We start from the raw sequence: 17,600 nt of genomic DNA, 5'->3' as shown, positions 1-17,600 counted from the left end.
CTTCCCTCTCTAGGCTATTTCATGTGTATCGCTGATAATCGGGATAATCTGCTTGTGCATACTGATACATCTGTTGTGTCGTTGCTTGTGTTGCAGCAATAGGCTGCACTTGTGGTGGTGCTACGATTTGTTGTGGAGCTGCCTGTTGCGGAGCTAATTGTTGCGGAGCTAACCTAGGTTGTGCATGCTGAGGGATTTGTTGTTGATTCTGATCCTGTCTAGGTGGTCGTGGTCTCTCCTGGGTTCTACCTGTGGCAATATTATGTTTCAGGACTGGACAATCGTGTATATAATGACCTTGTTGTTTACAATAGTTGCATGTCCCTTTCGTAGGACCTGCGGAATCACCCTTTTGATGACCATCAGCTGGAACTGACTGTGCAACAAGCATTTTCATTTTTGTATCTTTCATACGTCTTTGTTCTTGTTCTTCTCTAATTCTATTGTGGTGATATTGTAACATCTGTAACATCTGTGATGGGGTATTACCTTGCCAGGTACTTTCAAATTTCAATACTCTATTCTTGACTTGCAGCAGAGAATTTTCAACTAATTTTGTCACAAACAGATGTGGATATGACTCACTACTGGCTTTTATGCCACTATTTATACCAAAACATTTTTCAAATCGGGAATAGAAATCACTAGTGTCTTCATCTGGCTTTTGTTTACAGGCTGATATTGCACCCCAGTCTTCCTTTTTCGTAGTTAATAAACGTGGCAGTACCTGCACTAGTAATCCTGGTAGTGCTGTAGTCTTTTCTCCAAGCCCTGCTCCTGCAGCTCGGGCCCTTTCTTCGTTTTCTAATGCTATCCAATCTATCTTTTGGTCTCCCACCTCCCATTCCTTTTCTTTGAGTTTCTCATAAACACCGGCGGGTAATAGGACTTTTAATATTTTCATAATGTCGGGGTAGGTATACTCTCCCATGAGTAACATGTCTTTTATTTCACGGTGGAAACCTGCTGGATCCTTGTCATGGCTGGGTACTACTTTCTTCATTTCTAATAATTCCAATTTAGTTATAGGCGTGTACACAAACACGCGTGTAAAGTTATTACCGTCACCTCTGATTGGGTGTACTTCGCGTAACGGGTTCTGTCTATCTATGTGATACATTTTTCTTCCCATGATGGGAACTGGAACGTGTTCTGGGCATACGAAAGTTAAATATTGGTTTCGAAATTCTAGAATTTCTTTAATCAAATCAGTACCTGACCCTCTCCATATATTCGTGAGTAGTTCTGTCAATATGTCGGGTAAGGGTCCTGGATCGGAGTGTTGGCTTTTATATAATATAAGGAGGTGTTGAATCATGTATATACTAGCTAAACGCTGTTCGTATGGGTCAAGATTCAGAAACGTGTGTGCAAGTACATCATCATTGTATTCGCTGGGACTGTCAGCTAATTGTACTGCTGACCTGGCTAATTCTTGTTCGTCCATGGAATCGAGCATGTGGTACCCCCTTCGATCTCGGAGTAATTTATCAGCGGCTTGGAATAGGTGTTCGGGGGATCTTGTATTTAACATAGGGGTTTGAAAATGTCTATTATATTCTGGACGTATCGGACGTATCGGATCATTGAAGCCTCTAGTATTATTATGGGGTCTTCCTCTACCTACATAAGCTATCGTTTCTAATTGTTCTGATTCTTGCTCCTCGTCTTCTTCTGATTCTACTCTGTCTGTTTCTCGTCTTTCTTTATGTATTCGTTCTACTTCCTTGCGGATCTTTCGACACATGGCGATTATACACGCCTGTCTATCATGTTTCTCTTCTGATATGTTCTGACCCCATTTGGCAAGTCTTTGCATGGTATCGTGATCTGCCCCAGGCCTGTCTTGATTCCTAATTACGCAATTTATGAAAAAACGTAGTAGTTGTCTTTGGACATCCACTTTCTGGTATTCCATAGCTTCGTTAATACTTTCTGGACCTCGCCCTGTTTGGACAAAGCAATATATATTGTCTAGGTGTTCAACCATTCCTGGTATCGTCATTAAATATAATGTAGCTCGTCGTATACGTAGTGATGATATGAGCAATTTGTCCTGTCTACCTGGTACTGGATCGTATCTACAATCCACAAGCTGTTCTTTAAACATGTCGGATGTCGCTAATTGGGGTGTACGTTGGAGTGCTAAATCTCTAAGGGTCTGTTTATTTCGCGGCGGTGTGGCAAACATGTCTGTCGTACCTCCTGTAGCACCATCTGAGGTGCTGGGCAAGAAAGGATTCGTTGGACGTAGGATAGAAATTGTAGATGCGGGAAAAACTGTAGAAACGGACGGACCTGTTGGGACTTGCGTAGGAGTTTGTTGTTGCGGTGGTACAGACGGATGCTCTTGGTGTTGAGCACCATCGGCAAGCGGTGTGGGTGGTATGGCATTAGCATACTCGGGAGCTACGTCATCTAAATAGGAGGAAAGGAAAACATCCTTTGCTGTTTTGGGATGTGTTTTGGGATGTGCTTTTATCGGGAGCAATGGAGGAGTTAAGTCTTTTGGCATTTCCGGGGTAGCCTTAGGTAACCCTTCGGCCAGAAGAGGATACATACCATTCATAAGAGTGTTTCTTTGTCTATCTACTTGTTCTGATTTTACTCGGGTACCTTCCTCAAGTAATAGATTTTCTCGAGTTTTATTTGAATTCTCTCTACCTTTCTCTTCCTGTCTGAGCGCTTTTTCTGTTCGTCTATATGATTCTTTACGCCATAATTCAATGGCATCTTTCTGTGACTGTCTGGCTTTCTTTTTCCATAATTCTTCTTCTACTCTCATGATGCAATCTGCATCCCAGGTCCCCGCTGCGGGCCATCTCTGACTCTCTGGTAACTCTTTGGTGTAGTCCACCCATAAATCAAGAAATAATACGGCATCTAGGCCATGCTTATGATACATAAAGTATCCTGGAGTGTCCCTAGGTGGGATGGGAACAGCTTCTTCGAGTACCCCTTTTCTAGTTTTGATCTGTCTTAATTTCGAAAAGAGCGGCATTTTTAGATGGTTGCTAGAACACACTTTATACAGTAAACACAATAATGAACAATCATTCACACCACAATATATAGAACGTATTAAAACATTTAACACTTAACAGTTTTACGAACGATGATAACTAATAAAAAACTAGTTACTGACATAATACTGACACTAGATAATACTGATTTATATGCAAGACATACTAGATATACTGCTAAACAGTACAGATACACTGCTGAAACAGTGCAGACCGGATTTGTGTACCCCAAACCCGTCTTGACCGGCACAGACTATGTGCACGTTAAATGCCTCCCCGGTAATGGTACTCACCGGGTAGCTCGGAACGGAAGGCCTCGGAACGGAACTGAAACTGGACCGGACTGGACTCAACTCGACCTCGGATCTTGCTCTCTCAGCTAGGCTCTGGTCGGGATACTTCGCACTTCTCACCGCCTCGTCTGGGTGTTGATCGCAGCCTCAGTCGCCTCCGCTTGGCCGGAGGGAGATACAGGAAATCCTGCAGGTACGCGTTTTTGTCCGTTCAGCTGTGGCAGGAGACCGGGCCTGCAACGCACCGCCGGCGCGTGAGATGAGAAAGTGTCCCTGTTCGGGCGCCAATTTATGTGGTAAATATTTCATTACCGGTACTATTTTTATGCGGTAAAGTCTAGTAAGAATAACTCAGTAAATATAAGAGGCAGAATCCGTGGTATTAGAGGTTCTAAAAGGCTTTATTCCTTGACAAAGGAAATACAATTCGAATTGCAGGCTTCTATTCCATCACCACGAAAGTTCAGGAAGGAAGGGCATACATTATTGACAGATAATCAGTTTTATAGAAAATACACTACAGTGAAACAGATGCAAGAGGCGTAACAGCTGATAATACAGATAAAATGTGCATAAGTAACTAAAGAGGCGGACATATGGGTGTAATTTAATAAACGTCATCATACATGATGTCACAAGTGGGTGGATCCATAAGAGAATCCTGTAATGTCAGCAGAAATATTTGGCAGAGATGCGCGCGCAGCCGCATGACGTATGATTGACGTGCAACTAGAGGGTGAAGGGGACTTGACATTTAGCTCTACATGTGGAGACAGAAGTCTGGGGGTCATGTCAACCTAATCCCAAATCATATCTAATATCCTATGTTTAAAGAACTGTGTTATCCAAGAGGAAAGGTCTCTAGGATAGAATCTATTCTATACTGACTGTTAATGCGTGTACAAGCGTCTAAGTGTCTACATGAGATGCGAGGGGGTAGGAATATTCCATGGTAACAGGGGCTATGAATTACCTGCATGAGGACAGCGAGGCCTGGCCCTTTGCACGGTAGCTGGAGGAATGTTTACCTAAACTACTAGACAGGAATGCATCGGATGAGGAGCGGAGCAGATAATCTTGAAGGTGAAATACAGTTTTTGGCAGGCAACAGGCTGGATCAGGCACCGTTAGCCGCGCAGGAAGTAGGACAAAGTTCATGGATACAGATGCAGGCTCAGACTGGAGCTTTCAGAGGCAGAAGGTAGGAAAAGGCTTGATGACAGGATTCTGGGCCTACTCGCCTGAATCTGTAAAATGTGGAAAGTGAACCACATAAAGTCGGTGGCCTTTCATACTTAGGAATGGAATATCTGACCCATTCATGGCGGATCTGAAAGAGGACATGTTGACGGTGGACGCACATATATTTGCGTCTTCAAAACTGGAACTGGAGGGAACATACATGTACTTATAGCATGCACATGGAGCCGTTGGGGTCTGCGATAGGGGACATAACTGATCACAAAATTCATATTTCCTCAATGATATGGGGCAGATCGTCGCAACATGGGAAACCGTCCCTTTGTGGAGAAGCCTTTTGTAAAACTGCCCCATACGGATACGAATTGTTAGCTTGTGATTTGTTTTATGTATCAAGTGTTCAAATGTTGCTATCTCTTGCATATCCACCCACCAGTTATGCATAGGTGTTATCATTGTCTCTTTTCAGTGTCATAAAATCCTTATCTTTGCCATGGCCAGACCTGTGGACAACCACCGCCTTGTGTGTAAAGCTAGGGGGTCAAGCCCATAGTGTCATGTGGTAACGCTATCCCGGCCGTCAGTGAGATCAGTAGCTATGGCTAAGTCTACCTTAATGGTATCCCAGATTTGGCACCAGTACCTAGTGATTTTGGCACAGTCTTACAGCATATGTACTGCATCCCAGTCTCTGACGGACAGTCTCTCCCCACATCTCCACCACATGTGCTTACGCAGCCCAACACAATACATAATCCAACTACCCACCCACTTCCAGGGCATTAAGGAGATATCTTTCGTTGTAGTAGCCGGAGTGGGTTTCTTTCACGATTGGTGTCGACTATTTTGGGGCGGATTATTATCTTTTAACTAATCACAAAGTTTATGGAAAGTGAAGTCACCGAAAGCTCTCGTATTGCTCCACTACCAATCAATTTAGATCTAAACCTTTCTATTGCTTACAGTCTGAAGCGAACTGGAGAGCGTAACCATCTCACAACAGACTGCATAACCGAGTGTGTAGTAATTATATAGCTCTTTAATCCCTGGCGGCACAGCAACCAGGATAATGTACTGCATGGCTAAGCACTTTAAAGGTCCCAAAGGCGAGACCTATTGGCTATGCCAATGCTTGTTTATTTAGCACTATAAGAGTCAGATGTATGAAGCGATAGTCGCAAATACTTGTCTCAATTTGCTACCAGTATTTTTGCCACCAGTGTGATATTTTGTGAGCCTTCTTATGTACTAATAAGTCAGATGGCAAAAGATTGATCATGGTGGTTAGCCATTTGCCCTACCTCAAGTGAAAATTGAGGTAGGTCACAAATTGCGACCCACTATGATTGGCAGGGATGGTGGCATGCTGGGGTCATCAGACCACCATGTCTATGATTGCTTTTAAATAAAGCAGTTGTTTTAATGCATCCCATTTTCCTTGAAAGAAAACTGAATGCGTTTTAAGTAAAGAAAAAAAAAGTTTAATATTTTTTTTCAAGTGGACAGTGGTCCATGTTGTGCCAATATTCACAAAGGGGAGGTGGTTGCCACTAAATTTAGTCTGTGAAATATTAATGTTTTAGGACAACGTTTTGGTCACAAATCTTTAATACATCCTATTCCGAATCAGTATTTGGAAGGGACAAACTGGCTGGCTTGGTGATACCCTGGATGTTCTCCTGCAGCACTTTTCCTGTGCCTGTTGGTGCCCCCGTTTCCCCAGTTTTCTCTCCCTCGCCACTCTCACAGTTCGTTTCCTGATTTCTCTGTCCTTCTCCCATGCTGGCCTTTTTTTTTATTGACTGGCATTGCTGGATGCTTTGAAAGTGTATCACCATTGGCAGCGCCTTTGAGACGACTGACCACCTTGAAAATTTACCTTTTACACAACCGGTGTAGTGATGCAACACTATGCCCATCTTCAAAGTACAGAAAATATTTTCAAACTATCCAAGTAGCTACCATGTTGCTTGTCTTGACGTGACTCAATTTGCAGCCATCTTGAAAGAATGAAAACCTATTCTATACTTTCAAGATGACTGCCATGTTGCATCACTCATCCTGGTGGCCATGATAAGAAAATTAGCAATAGATTTTTTTTAATGTACAGCTTTGTTTAAGTATTGCTTGAAAATATTATGTAACACAATAATAACTAGAAATACAATTTCAAGATAGCTTAGCGCTCCTATTGGCTCTGCAAGTGTTAGCACATTATAGAAGGCATCCTGTATTGGCAAAGCCAATATCAGGGCGATCACAAAGCATTTGCAAAGTGAGATAGGTTGGTTTTGCCGATGCTTGTTACTCTTTATGTATCTATGCACCAGCCTAACAGTGCTTAGAATGAGTGCAGATTATGTGCCCTGAGAATGAGAATTGTGTTTGTGGAGGTGATATGCCAGAAATTGATTTAGTAAATTAACATCTAATAAGAAACGCTAGTGCGTTAGACAATAACAATGCCCTAATGATTTTAGTTTACACTAATCAGCAGCCCATTTAACACTTGTGACTGGAAAAATGTTTTAAAATATTGAGAAATAATTTTAAATAATGTACACAGCTAATGTGACTTAAAACATTAAATGAATGCAAAAGTTGTACTAGGTAATCATACATAAACATACTAGGCCTAATATGCTGAGAGACTGCCATACTAAAGTTGACAGAGCTAAGAAATTGTAAATTAAGCATTTAAACTTGATCTGACCTTTTAAACGGACTTTGTTTCCAATGAACAGTTGCTGTGCAAAATGTCTTTACAAATGAGGGGGGAGGGGAGGCTGCTACGTTGCGATTTTATCAGGTTTCCTGAGCTTCTCCTGCGTCTTACGCCGTTTTCTTTTGCAGCTCAGCACTAATAGTTTCCATTTGTAATACTGCAACTGGTTATAAAATGTTGATCGCTGAAATAGCGGCATATATTTTAAATAAAACAACGCTGATATACCAACATAGCTCTTTATATAACAGCTCGAAAAGCATCCTTGTGCACGAAGCTGGTCGCTTTTAATAAATTGTTTCTTGTGTAAAAAAAAAAAAAAAAAAAAAGTTACAGTCCGTGCTGTTTGCTCTCGGGGTCGTTGCAGTTTTTTCTCTATTGACTAGATTTTCATCTTTACGAGCATTATGTCGAGGTTCAATTTGTCAGAATTTTTCGCGCAGTAAATGGCCTTTATTCCAGTCACATTGATTATAATACAATAACGCTGCCTTGTTTATTAGAAAAAAGAGAAAGCTGCATTTATAGACTGTCGGCTACTAGCCATGTTCCCGGCAAGCATTTTTTTAAAAATCGAGTAACGACTCCCGCTACCAAAGCGGCGATCATTTGAGCACTGTGATGGATGGATTTAGGGAAACCCGAGCAAAGAACTGTTGCAGATATTGGCAGCTTGGCTGCTTGGAATGGCGCAGTCCAATTTCTGGCAGCCTTCTAACACGGTTTACAGTAATACAATTTTGAAATAACTGAAGGATGAGTCATAAGGGGCAGCATCATCTTCCCGTAAAAGTGCAAATCCATGGTGGCTTCCTAAACTGATAAAATGCATGGCGGGCTCTAAATGAGGCAGAGGAAGGAGTAAAGGATCCTACTGTACTGAGAAACCAAGCCACCGCTATAAAATGTCTGCCACTCATAAATCACCCCCGTAGTCCATGTGTGTGCAGTGCAAGGCAAGGAGAGAGCTAATCGAAGCGTTGACCGTTCCTGTAACGGCTCTGCACTGTGACCCCTCAATTCTTGGCAACTGCAATGTTTGCTATGAATGTGATTAGTGACTTCAGCCCCCAGTGAGTTACATTATGTAGCTGATCTAGCCTTAATGCTCGAGGTTTAATAATTCCACGCATTCATTTTATGACGAGCAATATTGGAATTATGTTGATGCCTCTGTTCCCATTAAAACCTATAACCTCAACATTCATTGAACGCGGGATGAAAGGCTAAATACTGTCCTATGTAAACTTGCCTTGTGGTCAGGCAGTGCAGTTTTTTCCGGACCCAGATAGCTGCTGTATTATTGTATTGTATTGTATTGTAATTTCATTTATATAGCGCTTACTACCCCTGACTAGGCGTCGAAGCGCTTTTTCGGCGAGCAGCACGCTACTCCGTAACCCATAAAGGATTTGTGATGAACTAGTATAGCGAAATATGAAAGTCATTTGAGTGGTGGACATGTTGGTTATTTGGACTGAGAAGGATAGTGGAGGGATAGAAGAGGGAGAGGTTTGCATTTCTATAGCTCCATGCATACTCAACATAACATGACGTATTATCTGATACAGTAGTGGCAGGTTTTTTTCTTTGAATTCTTGCTTTTGATAAACCTTTTTGCGGGTGATACTTTGTGCCTTGTTACAAGTAAAAAAAGAGTCTCTAAACGGAAGATAGTTCTGTGGTTTGAACGCAATGACCGCTTTGGGCTTTGGCAGTGGCATACTGCTTGAACCAAAATTGATCCCACTTCCCCCAGCCAAGCTGTGGAGCATGGGTGGAGCCCACTCCACCCATGTACAGCCAAGCAGTACTATGTACAGAGTATGCAGTGGCAATGTCTGATTCAGGCCGTGATGTTTAACCTAAAATGGATGCTATTTTGAGTAGAGATGTAATAACGTTAAAGGGGCCATCCAGTGAATGATATCAAAATAGCCCCGAAATGTCCTGCTGATAAAGCAACATTTAGAATGCCTACTGTTGGTAAATGTTAATGATGCCGGATTGGGTACATCATTTTTTTTCCTTCTCTGCACAAGATGACCTCCTAAATAATAAACACAACAATTGTTAATGCATTTAGATTATTTATTGCAGTCATTAAACAGAATGAAAATGACAAGTTATGTTGCATCTACGATGAAGGAAAAGGAATGTTAAGTACCAGAAGTTAGTTAATATCTATAGTTTTGTGAGAGGTCTGTGCGTGTTCCCATTTCCAAGCGCTATCCTCCTCTTTCCTCCACCACTATTTTTGAAGGCTTTTCGGCGTTTTTTGGTCTGCACCAGCAATCTCTCGACAAAATGTAATGTGATAAAAACAATATGCAATAAACTTAGTGTACATTTCACTTCATGTTACCCATGCACTTAGTCGTAAACACATCTAATGTCTTTTTATGATGTTCCTCCACTTTCTTCTCAAAATGTATTTTTTTTCCTCCCTTAGTTGACCATAGTCGTGTTAAATTGCAAAATGTTGAAAATGATTACATCAATGCCAGCCTCATTGTGATGGAAGAAGCCCAAAGAAGCTATATTTTGACACAGGTAAGGCAAATAACGCTCACAAAAGACGGTGGTCTGGAATATGGAGGTGACTTTGCCATTTACTTTTGTGGTTTAATTAGGCACAAACTTAGTGTTTCCCTTTAGTGTAGGATTTGAAATATCTTAGCACTTATATGATAGCTTGTGCCACATTTGGATATTTTTTAATTCAGTAAACCTTAAAACTTGATTTGTACTGGTGATAAAAAGAAAATCTCATGACATGTAATTGTAAATATTTAAAAGCTAAGGCATGCATTTGTTTAACTTGGAAGAATGAAAAAGTGATGTGTGGAAGGCTTGGATTAATATCAGCCACTGGTAGTTACTGAGAAGCACATTCCATTTCTTATTTTTTTGTCTGTTAGTCTACTCTGACGGAGACCAACCATATTGAAATCCGTATTACTCCAATTGGAACAGTTCAGCCCGAATTGTCAGGCCAGATCCTTACTAGACATTAACACAAGCAACCGCAGACCTAGTTTGGCCTCTGAGTCACAAAAGTGTGATGCAGCGAACGCAGGATAGTCTCCGCCTCACACAGTCCACTGTTGGCTTAATCTATGTAAACAGAACTCCAATGTGTGTGATTTGGCAAATGTTATTGTACTGTGTATTGAGCTTGTTCAATAAAAAGAATTATACTTTAAAAAAAAAAAAAGTGTGATGCAGCTTTAGTCCAGTAGCACTGTGAGCGCAGAGCCCACCTCTGTTCATACTGTTCACACTAGGTGCCTTTTTTAGAACATGTGAGTGAAGAGTGGAATGTGTCCGTTCAGGGCATATGCACAACGTGATGGAAAGGAGGTTACTGTCCTAGAAAATAGAAGTATATTGCTGACATTCCTGAGACAAGAAGGAGAGCATCTAGACATTGAAGTGGGAGAAAAGGAGATGGCGTTGCCCTTAGAAATTAGAATATGTCAGAGAGCTACTAATTAGTCTTCTTGAGCACTGCTTTTTGGTAGATGGTGGGAGTGAACGGTAGACTGCAGTGTCTGTTGGTCAGAGATGGTTAGAGAAGGCCGGCCTTTTGTTTTTCTTCCTGATCACTGTTTGGTGGGACTTTTGCTAGCCAGGTGCAGAATGCTCTCCTTTTTGTTTTTTTTGTTTAAATTTGTTTATTGGGTCTTTTACATTTCCTGGTACAGGTTGCTATTGCACCATTAACATGTTACATCATACATTTACGGGCGTTAAGCTGTTATTGTTTTTACTGGTGTAGTCCGCGATCTCATCATACATCAATACAACTTGGATACAATATCTTACAGCAGTCTTGAAGTTATCGACTAGCGTGACTCTACATACTTTAATATGTTATGTGATGTCTTGTTGGGCATGTATCCCGGGGGTGTGGGTTGGCGTTTCGCCCTCGCCTCTACCCCTGCATGTTCTCATATGTAGGGTTCGCAACTGTATTCCCTGACTGTTTAATTTGGTTTTGGAAATGCCCAAAAGGGGAAAGCTAAACTGTGAACTGTGGGAGGGAAACCAGGTGTAAGGGAGGAATGGGAGCGGTCGGATTATGTGCCGTGACAATCAGTGATGTGACTGGCTACGGTTCAGCTTGACTGTGTCGTTGCGTGGGTAGGGGGGGGAGGAAAGGCCATACGCAGGGCTGCGTAGAGATGCGTCTGACACGTCTTGGACATGGCACTGATGGTGTGTCTCGTTGCTATACCACGGAGGCTGGTATCTATCCTATGGGAGTTGGAGCTGGGGTTTGGGATTGAGGCTGTGAGGCCTCAGGTGTTGCCTCCGTTGTCGTTTCCTGTGTGAATTGGAAGAGTAGCTGTGCCCATTCCATTGAAATGGGATGTTTGCGTCTTCCTTTCCCTTCCTCTTCTCTTAGTGCCTCTTCAGCTGCGGCCCATTTTTTCATAGCGCCCACCCATGCCTCTTCTGGGGTCCTGTTGGGGCCCTCCAATGCATAGCTATTCCCCTTTTCGTTAGAAGAAGGGCCAGGGATGCAAAACGCCATTGTAATTTTTCAGTTTTCTTTTTACTGTAAACTCCCAGGGCGCATGCTTCGGGAGCTATACGGTCGCTTGGAGTGTCTGCTGTACCTTGTCCCAGTACTGTCGGATGGTGGGGCAGTCCCAGAAACATATGTTTAAAGTTCGCCTCCTGAGTCTGGCAGCGTGGGCAAGTGAAATGCATGTCAGGGTAAAATCGGTGTAACCGTTGGGGTATTAGATATGCTCTGTGTAGGACATTAAATTGTATGTTTTTGAAACGCGCATTCCTAGAGACCTTTTTTGGGTATTCCAGCACTCTTTCCCATTCTTTATCGTGGAACACCCGTCCCACCTTGTCCTCCCATGTTTGTTGCAACGTGTCTAGGGGAGTACTGTTCAGCTCTCGGATCACTTTGTAGTGCCAGGTAACTAGGTGTCTGCCTGCACCCATACGAAGAATCGTGTGTAAGACTGTATGTGTCGGGGGCTCCCCCTCTCGAAGATCCCAGTAGTGTCTGCCGTTATCTAAGAGTTGCCTATGTGTCAGGAATTGTCCTGGTGGGAGATCATAAAGCTCCACCAGTTAGGCGTACGTCCTTAACTGTCCTTCTTCAAATAGGGATTCAACCTCGGTCACATCGTGGTCTGTCCAAATTCGAAGGGCTCTTGTAGTATAGTATTTGTCCTTTCGGGGAAATCCCACTAGTGGGAGCAATGAGGAGTACAAGGGTTTTCCTTTCGACATGCGGTGTATTCGCAGCATACATTTACGGGCTAGGGACACCTGTAGAGGGAATGTGCGCAATGGCTTGAAACCCGGCATCAACAGTCTTCGGATAACTGGAAGGGGCACCCGGCCCCCGTCGACCACTGTTTCTCCTATGTGCCGTTCTGCTGTCCAATGAGATAGCCATTGGAGTTGTGCCTCGGGGAAGTATGCCTTGAAGAATAGAGACCCCAACCCCCCATGGGTCGTAGGCAATTGTAGTGTGGTTAAGGCTATCCTATGTCGTCCATCCCCCCAAATCAGTGCTGTCAGTAGTGTATCTAATTCCCTGAAGAAGGACCGCAGTGGTATGACCGGGAGGTTCGCGAAATGATACAGTAGTCTAGGTACCATTATCGTTATAGCAATGGCTACGCGCCCGATGGGAGCCAAGGGCAGCGTCTTCCAGAAGCTCACCGCTGCTCGTAGTCCCGCTAATGTCTTTCGGTGATTTCCCTTGTATAGGTCTTCGGGAGAGTCATACAGTCGCACTCCCAGGTAGCGAGGGGCTACGGTACTCCAGGTGATTGTCTGGGTTCCAACTGTTCTATTTAGAGGTGCCAGATGGGGGCTAAGCGGGAAGACCATAGATTTGTCCCAATTGACTTTGAGACCGGATGCCGCTTTAAATTCTCGTAGTGTTGACTATATGGGGGTGAGGTCACTGGTAACATCTCGAACGTAGATCAAGAGATCATCTACGTATAGCGATACGCAGTGCACCGTGTCAGCTATTGGAATACCCCATGCTACCCCCTCTCGTCTTAACCGTATTGCTAAGGGCTCTACCGCCAAAGCAAACAGGAGGGGGGACAGTGGACATCCCTGTCTGGTTCCCCTTTCCACCGGAAATGGAGCGGAAATAAGTTTGCCTATCCTGACCCTGTAGGTGAGGCCCCTATAGAGGAGTTGTGTATACGCCAGTAGAGTTGGGCCTACATTTACCTTCCGGAGGACTGCGAGCAAATATGGCCATAGTAGCGTATCAAAGGCCTTCTCAAGGTCTAAGATTAGGCATGCTGCCCATGGAAATTGGTCTCTTGCCCTGTCTTGAATGTGGAACAGTCTGCGTAGATTCTGCGAGGTGTTGCGTCTTGGGACAAACCGGAATTTGTCTGGGTGTACCAGCGCCGGGAGAATTTGACTGTAGCGATCTGCTAGTATCTTGCTCAGTATTTTGCAGTCCTCGTTCAATTGTGTTATTGGTCTATTGGAAGCGGGTAATGTCGGGTCCCTATGCGGTTTCGGGAACGTCACTAAGATCGATTCGCGGAGCGCGGGAGTTCGCCCCTGGTCAACTCATCCTCAAACATGGCTGCAATCCAGGATGTTAGCTGGGCCGCGAAAGTGCTATAATACTTGAGCAGGAAACTGTCAATTCCTGGCGCTTTGTTACGCGCTAGTGCTCTAATCGCGCACATTATGTCTGGTGGCTTGATTCTCGTTTCTAACTCCTTTTTATCTGCAGGTGGGACGCCGGGCAGAGTTGATGGGCCTAGGAATTGAGTCAGCTCCTGGTGTGTTGCTTGTGTCGGGGATCTATAAATTTCAGATATATAGCCTTGAAATATATGTAGTATATCTATCTGAGAGTATCTAGGGTTTTCTTCTTTGTCTCCGAGTTCCGTGATCGGGCTACTTCTGTGTCCTGCTTAGTTAACCAAGCTAAGAGTGTCCCGGTTCTATTACCCTCCCTGTGCACTCTGGTCGCGTAGGCCCTAAAGTTGTATTTACAGAAGTCGCGCATGGTTTCAGCATGCAATGTTTTAGTGTTTGCTTCTTGGGCTGGGGTGGCTTCCCCTTTATCCATAGCTTTTGATAGCTCTGCCAGTCTCACTTCTGCTGTTAGGAGTGCGTTCTCCAATGTTCTTCCTACTCCCACTATTTGCTGGATACAGTGCCCCCTGGCTGCGACCTTGAATGCGTCCCATTCTACTAATCTGGAGGATGCCGTGTCGGTGTTAAGTGTGAAGTGTTCTTGAATATGATCCCCATGTATACGACGAAATGCCTGGTCAGTAAGGCACTCTCGTGGCAGTTTCCATGTTGGTACAGGGGGGTGAGGAGGTTTCCATCTAAGGGTCACTGTGTGCGCATCATGGTCTGAGATCACTCTACCCAGGTAGTCTGCGTGTTGTACCTTAGGGAGAAGCATTGCGGAGCACAGAAATCTATCCAATCTCACTCGCGGGACTGAATGGAAGGAGTATGTTTGTGTGGTTGGGTTCTGTGCTCTCCAGGCGTCTACCAGTGTCCAATGATCCACCCAATGTCGGAAGTGTTCTGTCTGTTTGTGCGCGGGTGAGTGTGCTCTCGATAGAGAAGTAGGGGGTCAGGTACGCTTCTTGTGCAAACGTTTCTATCCATGTTGTGATGTATCGGATCGGGTTTGACCCTTCCATGCCTTCCGGAAGATTCATGATACGGATGTTACTCCTCCGAGAGCACCCTTCTAGGACAACTGTTTTATTCTCTAGGATCTTTATCCGGGATTGTAAGTCTTTCAATACGTTTTCTTGTTGCTGTATCTGTGGTTCTATGTTATGTAGAGTTTTTTCCCCCTGGTTGACTTTATATGCCAATTTCCTGTGGTCGTCCCGGAGGAGATTGAGGTCCATGGCCAATTCACCAAATTTGTTTTCCACGGTTACTCTGGAATGTACTTTATCTAGTTTGTCAGACATGAATACTGACTGGGATGATTCTCCGTCCGATTGGGCGCCGTTGGGGTCTGGGGAGGCCACTCTCTGCTGCCCCGAGGTCTGCGCTGTTCCTGTTACACGTTGGCAACCCATGGTAGTCGCTCCTCTCGTCATCTATAGTGAGCGTGGTCTTGGATCGTGTTTCTCTACGTTTTGTGGCCAGCACTTCTTGGGGTGCTACCCCCTCTCTCTGTCGAATGAAAGGATTGCCGTGTTGAGTCTATCAACGGATACCGCCACGTCGTGTCCGCCCAAGGCTCCTCGTAAGTTTAATTGCCTGTGTGTTTTAGAGTTGCAAGGGGAAACTGTGTTCGCACGCTTCTCCTCTCGGTTCAGAAGGAAGCTATCAATGGTCAGGCAAGTGTCCGCAGTCTTCAGATCCGCTGTCCTCTCTTCAGTCGCTCCCCCGCCTCTCCTTTTCCGTCCTCTGCCCCTTAGATCTTAGCCCTCCGTGCGGACACGATAATCACCCCCGCCGTGGCGTTCCTGCACCCGTTGGCTCCAGTCAATACAGGGGGTCTGAGTGGTCTCTGGCGCAGCGCTGTGGATCAGTGATGTGCCAGTGCCGTCCGCAGGGGGGCCGCCGTACTGCGGCTGCCACTCCTTATGTATACGGCGAGGTGAGGCAATGTACATGGGGCCTGTGCTCTGTTTTGAGCTCCTCCCGGGGGGGGGGGGGGGGGGTTCGTTTTCCTTCCGACCTGTCGTGTGCCGCGTCCCTTGCGAGATGCCCCCTCCCATGCGCACCTCGAGTCCTGGTGCCGTGCAAGGAGGGGGTCACTGCCGCTGGGGGTATCTCGACGCTGAAGTGATGGCGGACCCCCGCGGGTCGGCCTGTCGCTTGCAAGGGTTTGGGCTTATGCAGGGCCTGTTTGGTGGCGCGCCCTCCCGCCTGCACTGGGTCGAGTACCCACAGCGCCCTCACCTTTCTCAGTTGGTGTTGCCCCCACGGCTCAGCCTGCTTTCCGGGTCACTCTGTTTTTGTCCATTGCCCCTTAGATCTTAGCTCTCCATGGGGCTTCGACGAACGCCCCCGTCGTGGTATTACTGTACCTGTTGGCTTCAGTTACTGCAGGGGGTCAGAGTGGTTTCTGCAGCACAGCACTGTGAATCAGTGGTGTCGGTGCCGTCCACAGAGGGGCCACCGTACCGCAGCTCTGCTTCTTTTTGTGGATGGAGAGGTGAGGATTCAACCTGATCGTTGCGCCTGATCGGGAGCTATTTACTCGGGGTCTGCGTGCTGCTTGGGGGGAGGAGGGGGGGAGTTTGTCTTCCTGCCTGTCGTGCGCATTACGGGAGCCCGTCTGCCACGTCCTCTGTGAGATGCCCCCCTCCCTTGCGCACCTCGAGTCCCAGTGCCGTGCAAGGAGAGGTTCACTGCTGCTGGGGGCGTCTCGGCGCTGAGGCGATGGCGGACCCCCGCGGTTTGGCCGGTCACTTGCGTGGGTTCGGGCCTATGCAGGGCCTGTCAGTTGGTATGCCCTTTCGCCTGCATCGAGTCGAGTGCCAGCAGCGCCCTCACCGTACTCATTTGGTGTTGCCCCCACGGCTCAGCATGCTTCCCGAGTCACTCCCGAACCGGATGGCCACCTGATCCCCGCTGCTCTCACCGCCACTGCGTACTTGTAAAGTTATGGTGGGCCCGCCATTTCGGGGAACGATCCTGTGGCTCCGCTGTAGCCGCGTATGTGGCTGAGGTCGCTGCCGCCCAACTGGGTATGCCGGAGTGCCCCCTCTGCATTTGTTGCTCTCACTTTTCCTGCCCGGCGCTGCCCATACGACTCAGCCTGTGGTTCGTGGCACTGCAGGATCAGGGAGCAGTCGTCTGATCTCCGCTTCGCACACAGTCCTAGGACGCTTGCCGGATCACCGCGGGCCTGCTATTTGAGGGAACGGTCCGGCGGCTCCGTCAAGGTCGCTCATGAGGCTGCATTCACTGCCGCTGCCATTCGCTCAGGCGTGCAGGGTTGCCCCCTGTGTTGCGGTCTTTTAGGCATGGGGTTTTGATGAAGATTTAAGGCATTTTGGGATTAGAAAATGATTAAGGCGCGGGCTGCCGAGCGGAGCTCTAGGGAGATGCGTCTGCCATCTTGGTCGGCTTGGTCACCCAGAATGTGCCTCCATTGTGGTTACTTCTGCTAGGAGGCAACCCCTCTTAAACATTACTGTACACAAAGAATGAGTCTGGAAGTCAGCTTGAGAAGAACACCTGAATGGAGAACGGACCCACATAGCTTCTGAAAGCACAGGCAGTGGATACGCATCTCTTGTCTGCTGTACCTGTATTGCAGTAGGAGCTGTTGACCCTCTTACTGTACTAGTTCAAAGTTCTATATGACCAAGGATGGGGTGCTCCACAGATTGCCAAGAAAAC

General features: G+C 45.8%; 1 protein-coding gene across 2 annotated transcripts in view; it reads left to right on the top strand.

Moving 5' to 3' along the window:
• Positions 1–17,600, top strand: part of PTPN2 (protein tyrosine phosphatase non-receptor type 2) — a 520,264-nt gene that overhangs the window by 254,194 nt on the left and 248,470 nt on the right. For both annotated transcript variants that reach the window (XM_085605857.1, XM_085605856.1), the window contains exon 3: positions 9,694–9,794. In XM_085605857.1, coding sequence (XP_085461983.1) covers positions 9,694–9,794 — 101 coding nt within the window. The remainder of the gene's footprint in view (positions 1–9,693; positions 9,795–17,600) is intronic.

This window comes from Triturus cristatus, chromosome 5_1 (assembly GCF_964204655.1).
Source record: "Triturus cristatus chromosome 5_1, aTriCri1.1, whole genome shotgun sequence".
Taxonomy (NCBI): Eukaryota; Metazoa; Chordata; class Amphibia; order Caudata; family Salamandridae; genus Triturus; species Triturus cristatus.
The sequence above is the reverse complement of the archived record's forward strand: the minus strand, read 5'-3'. Positions and strand labels throughout refer to the sequence as shown.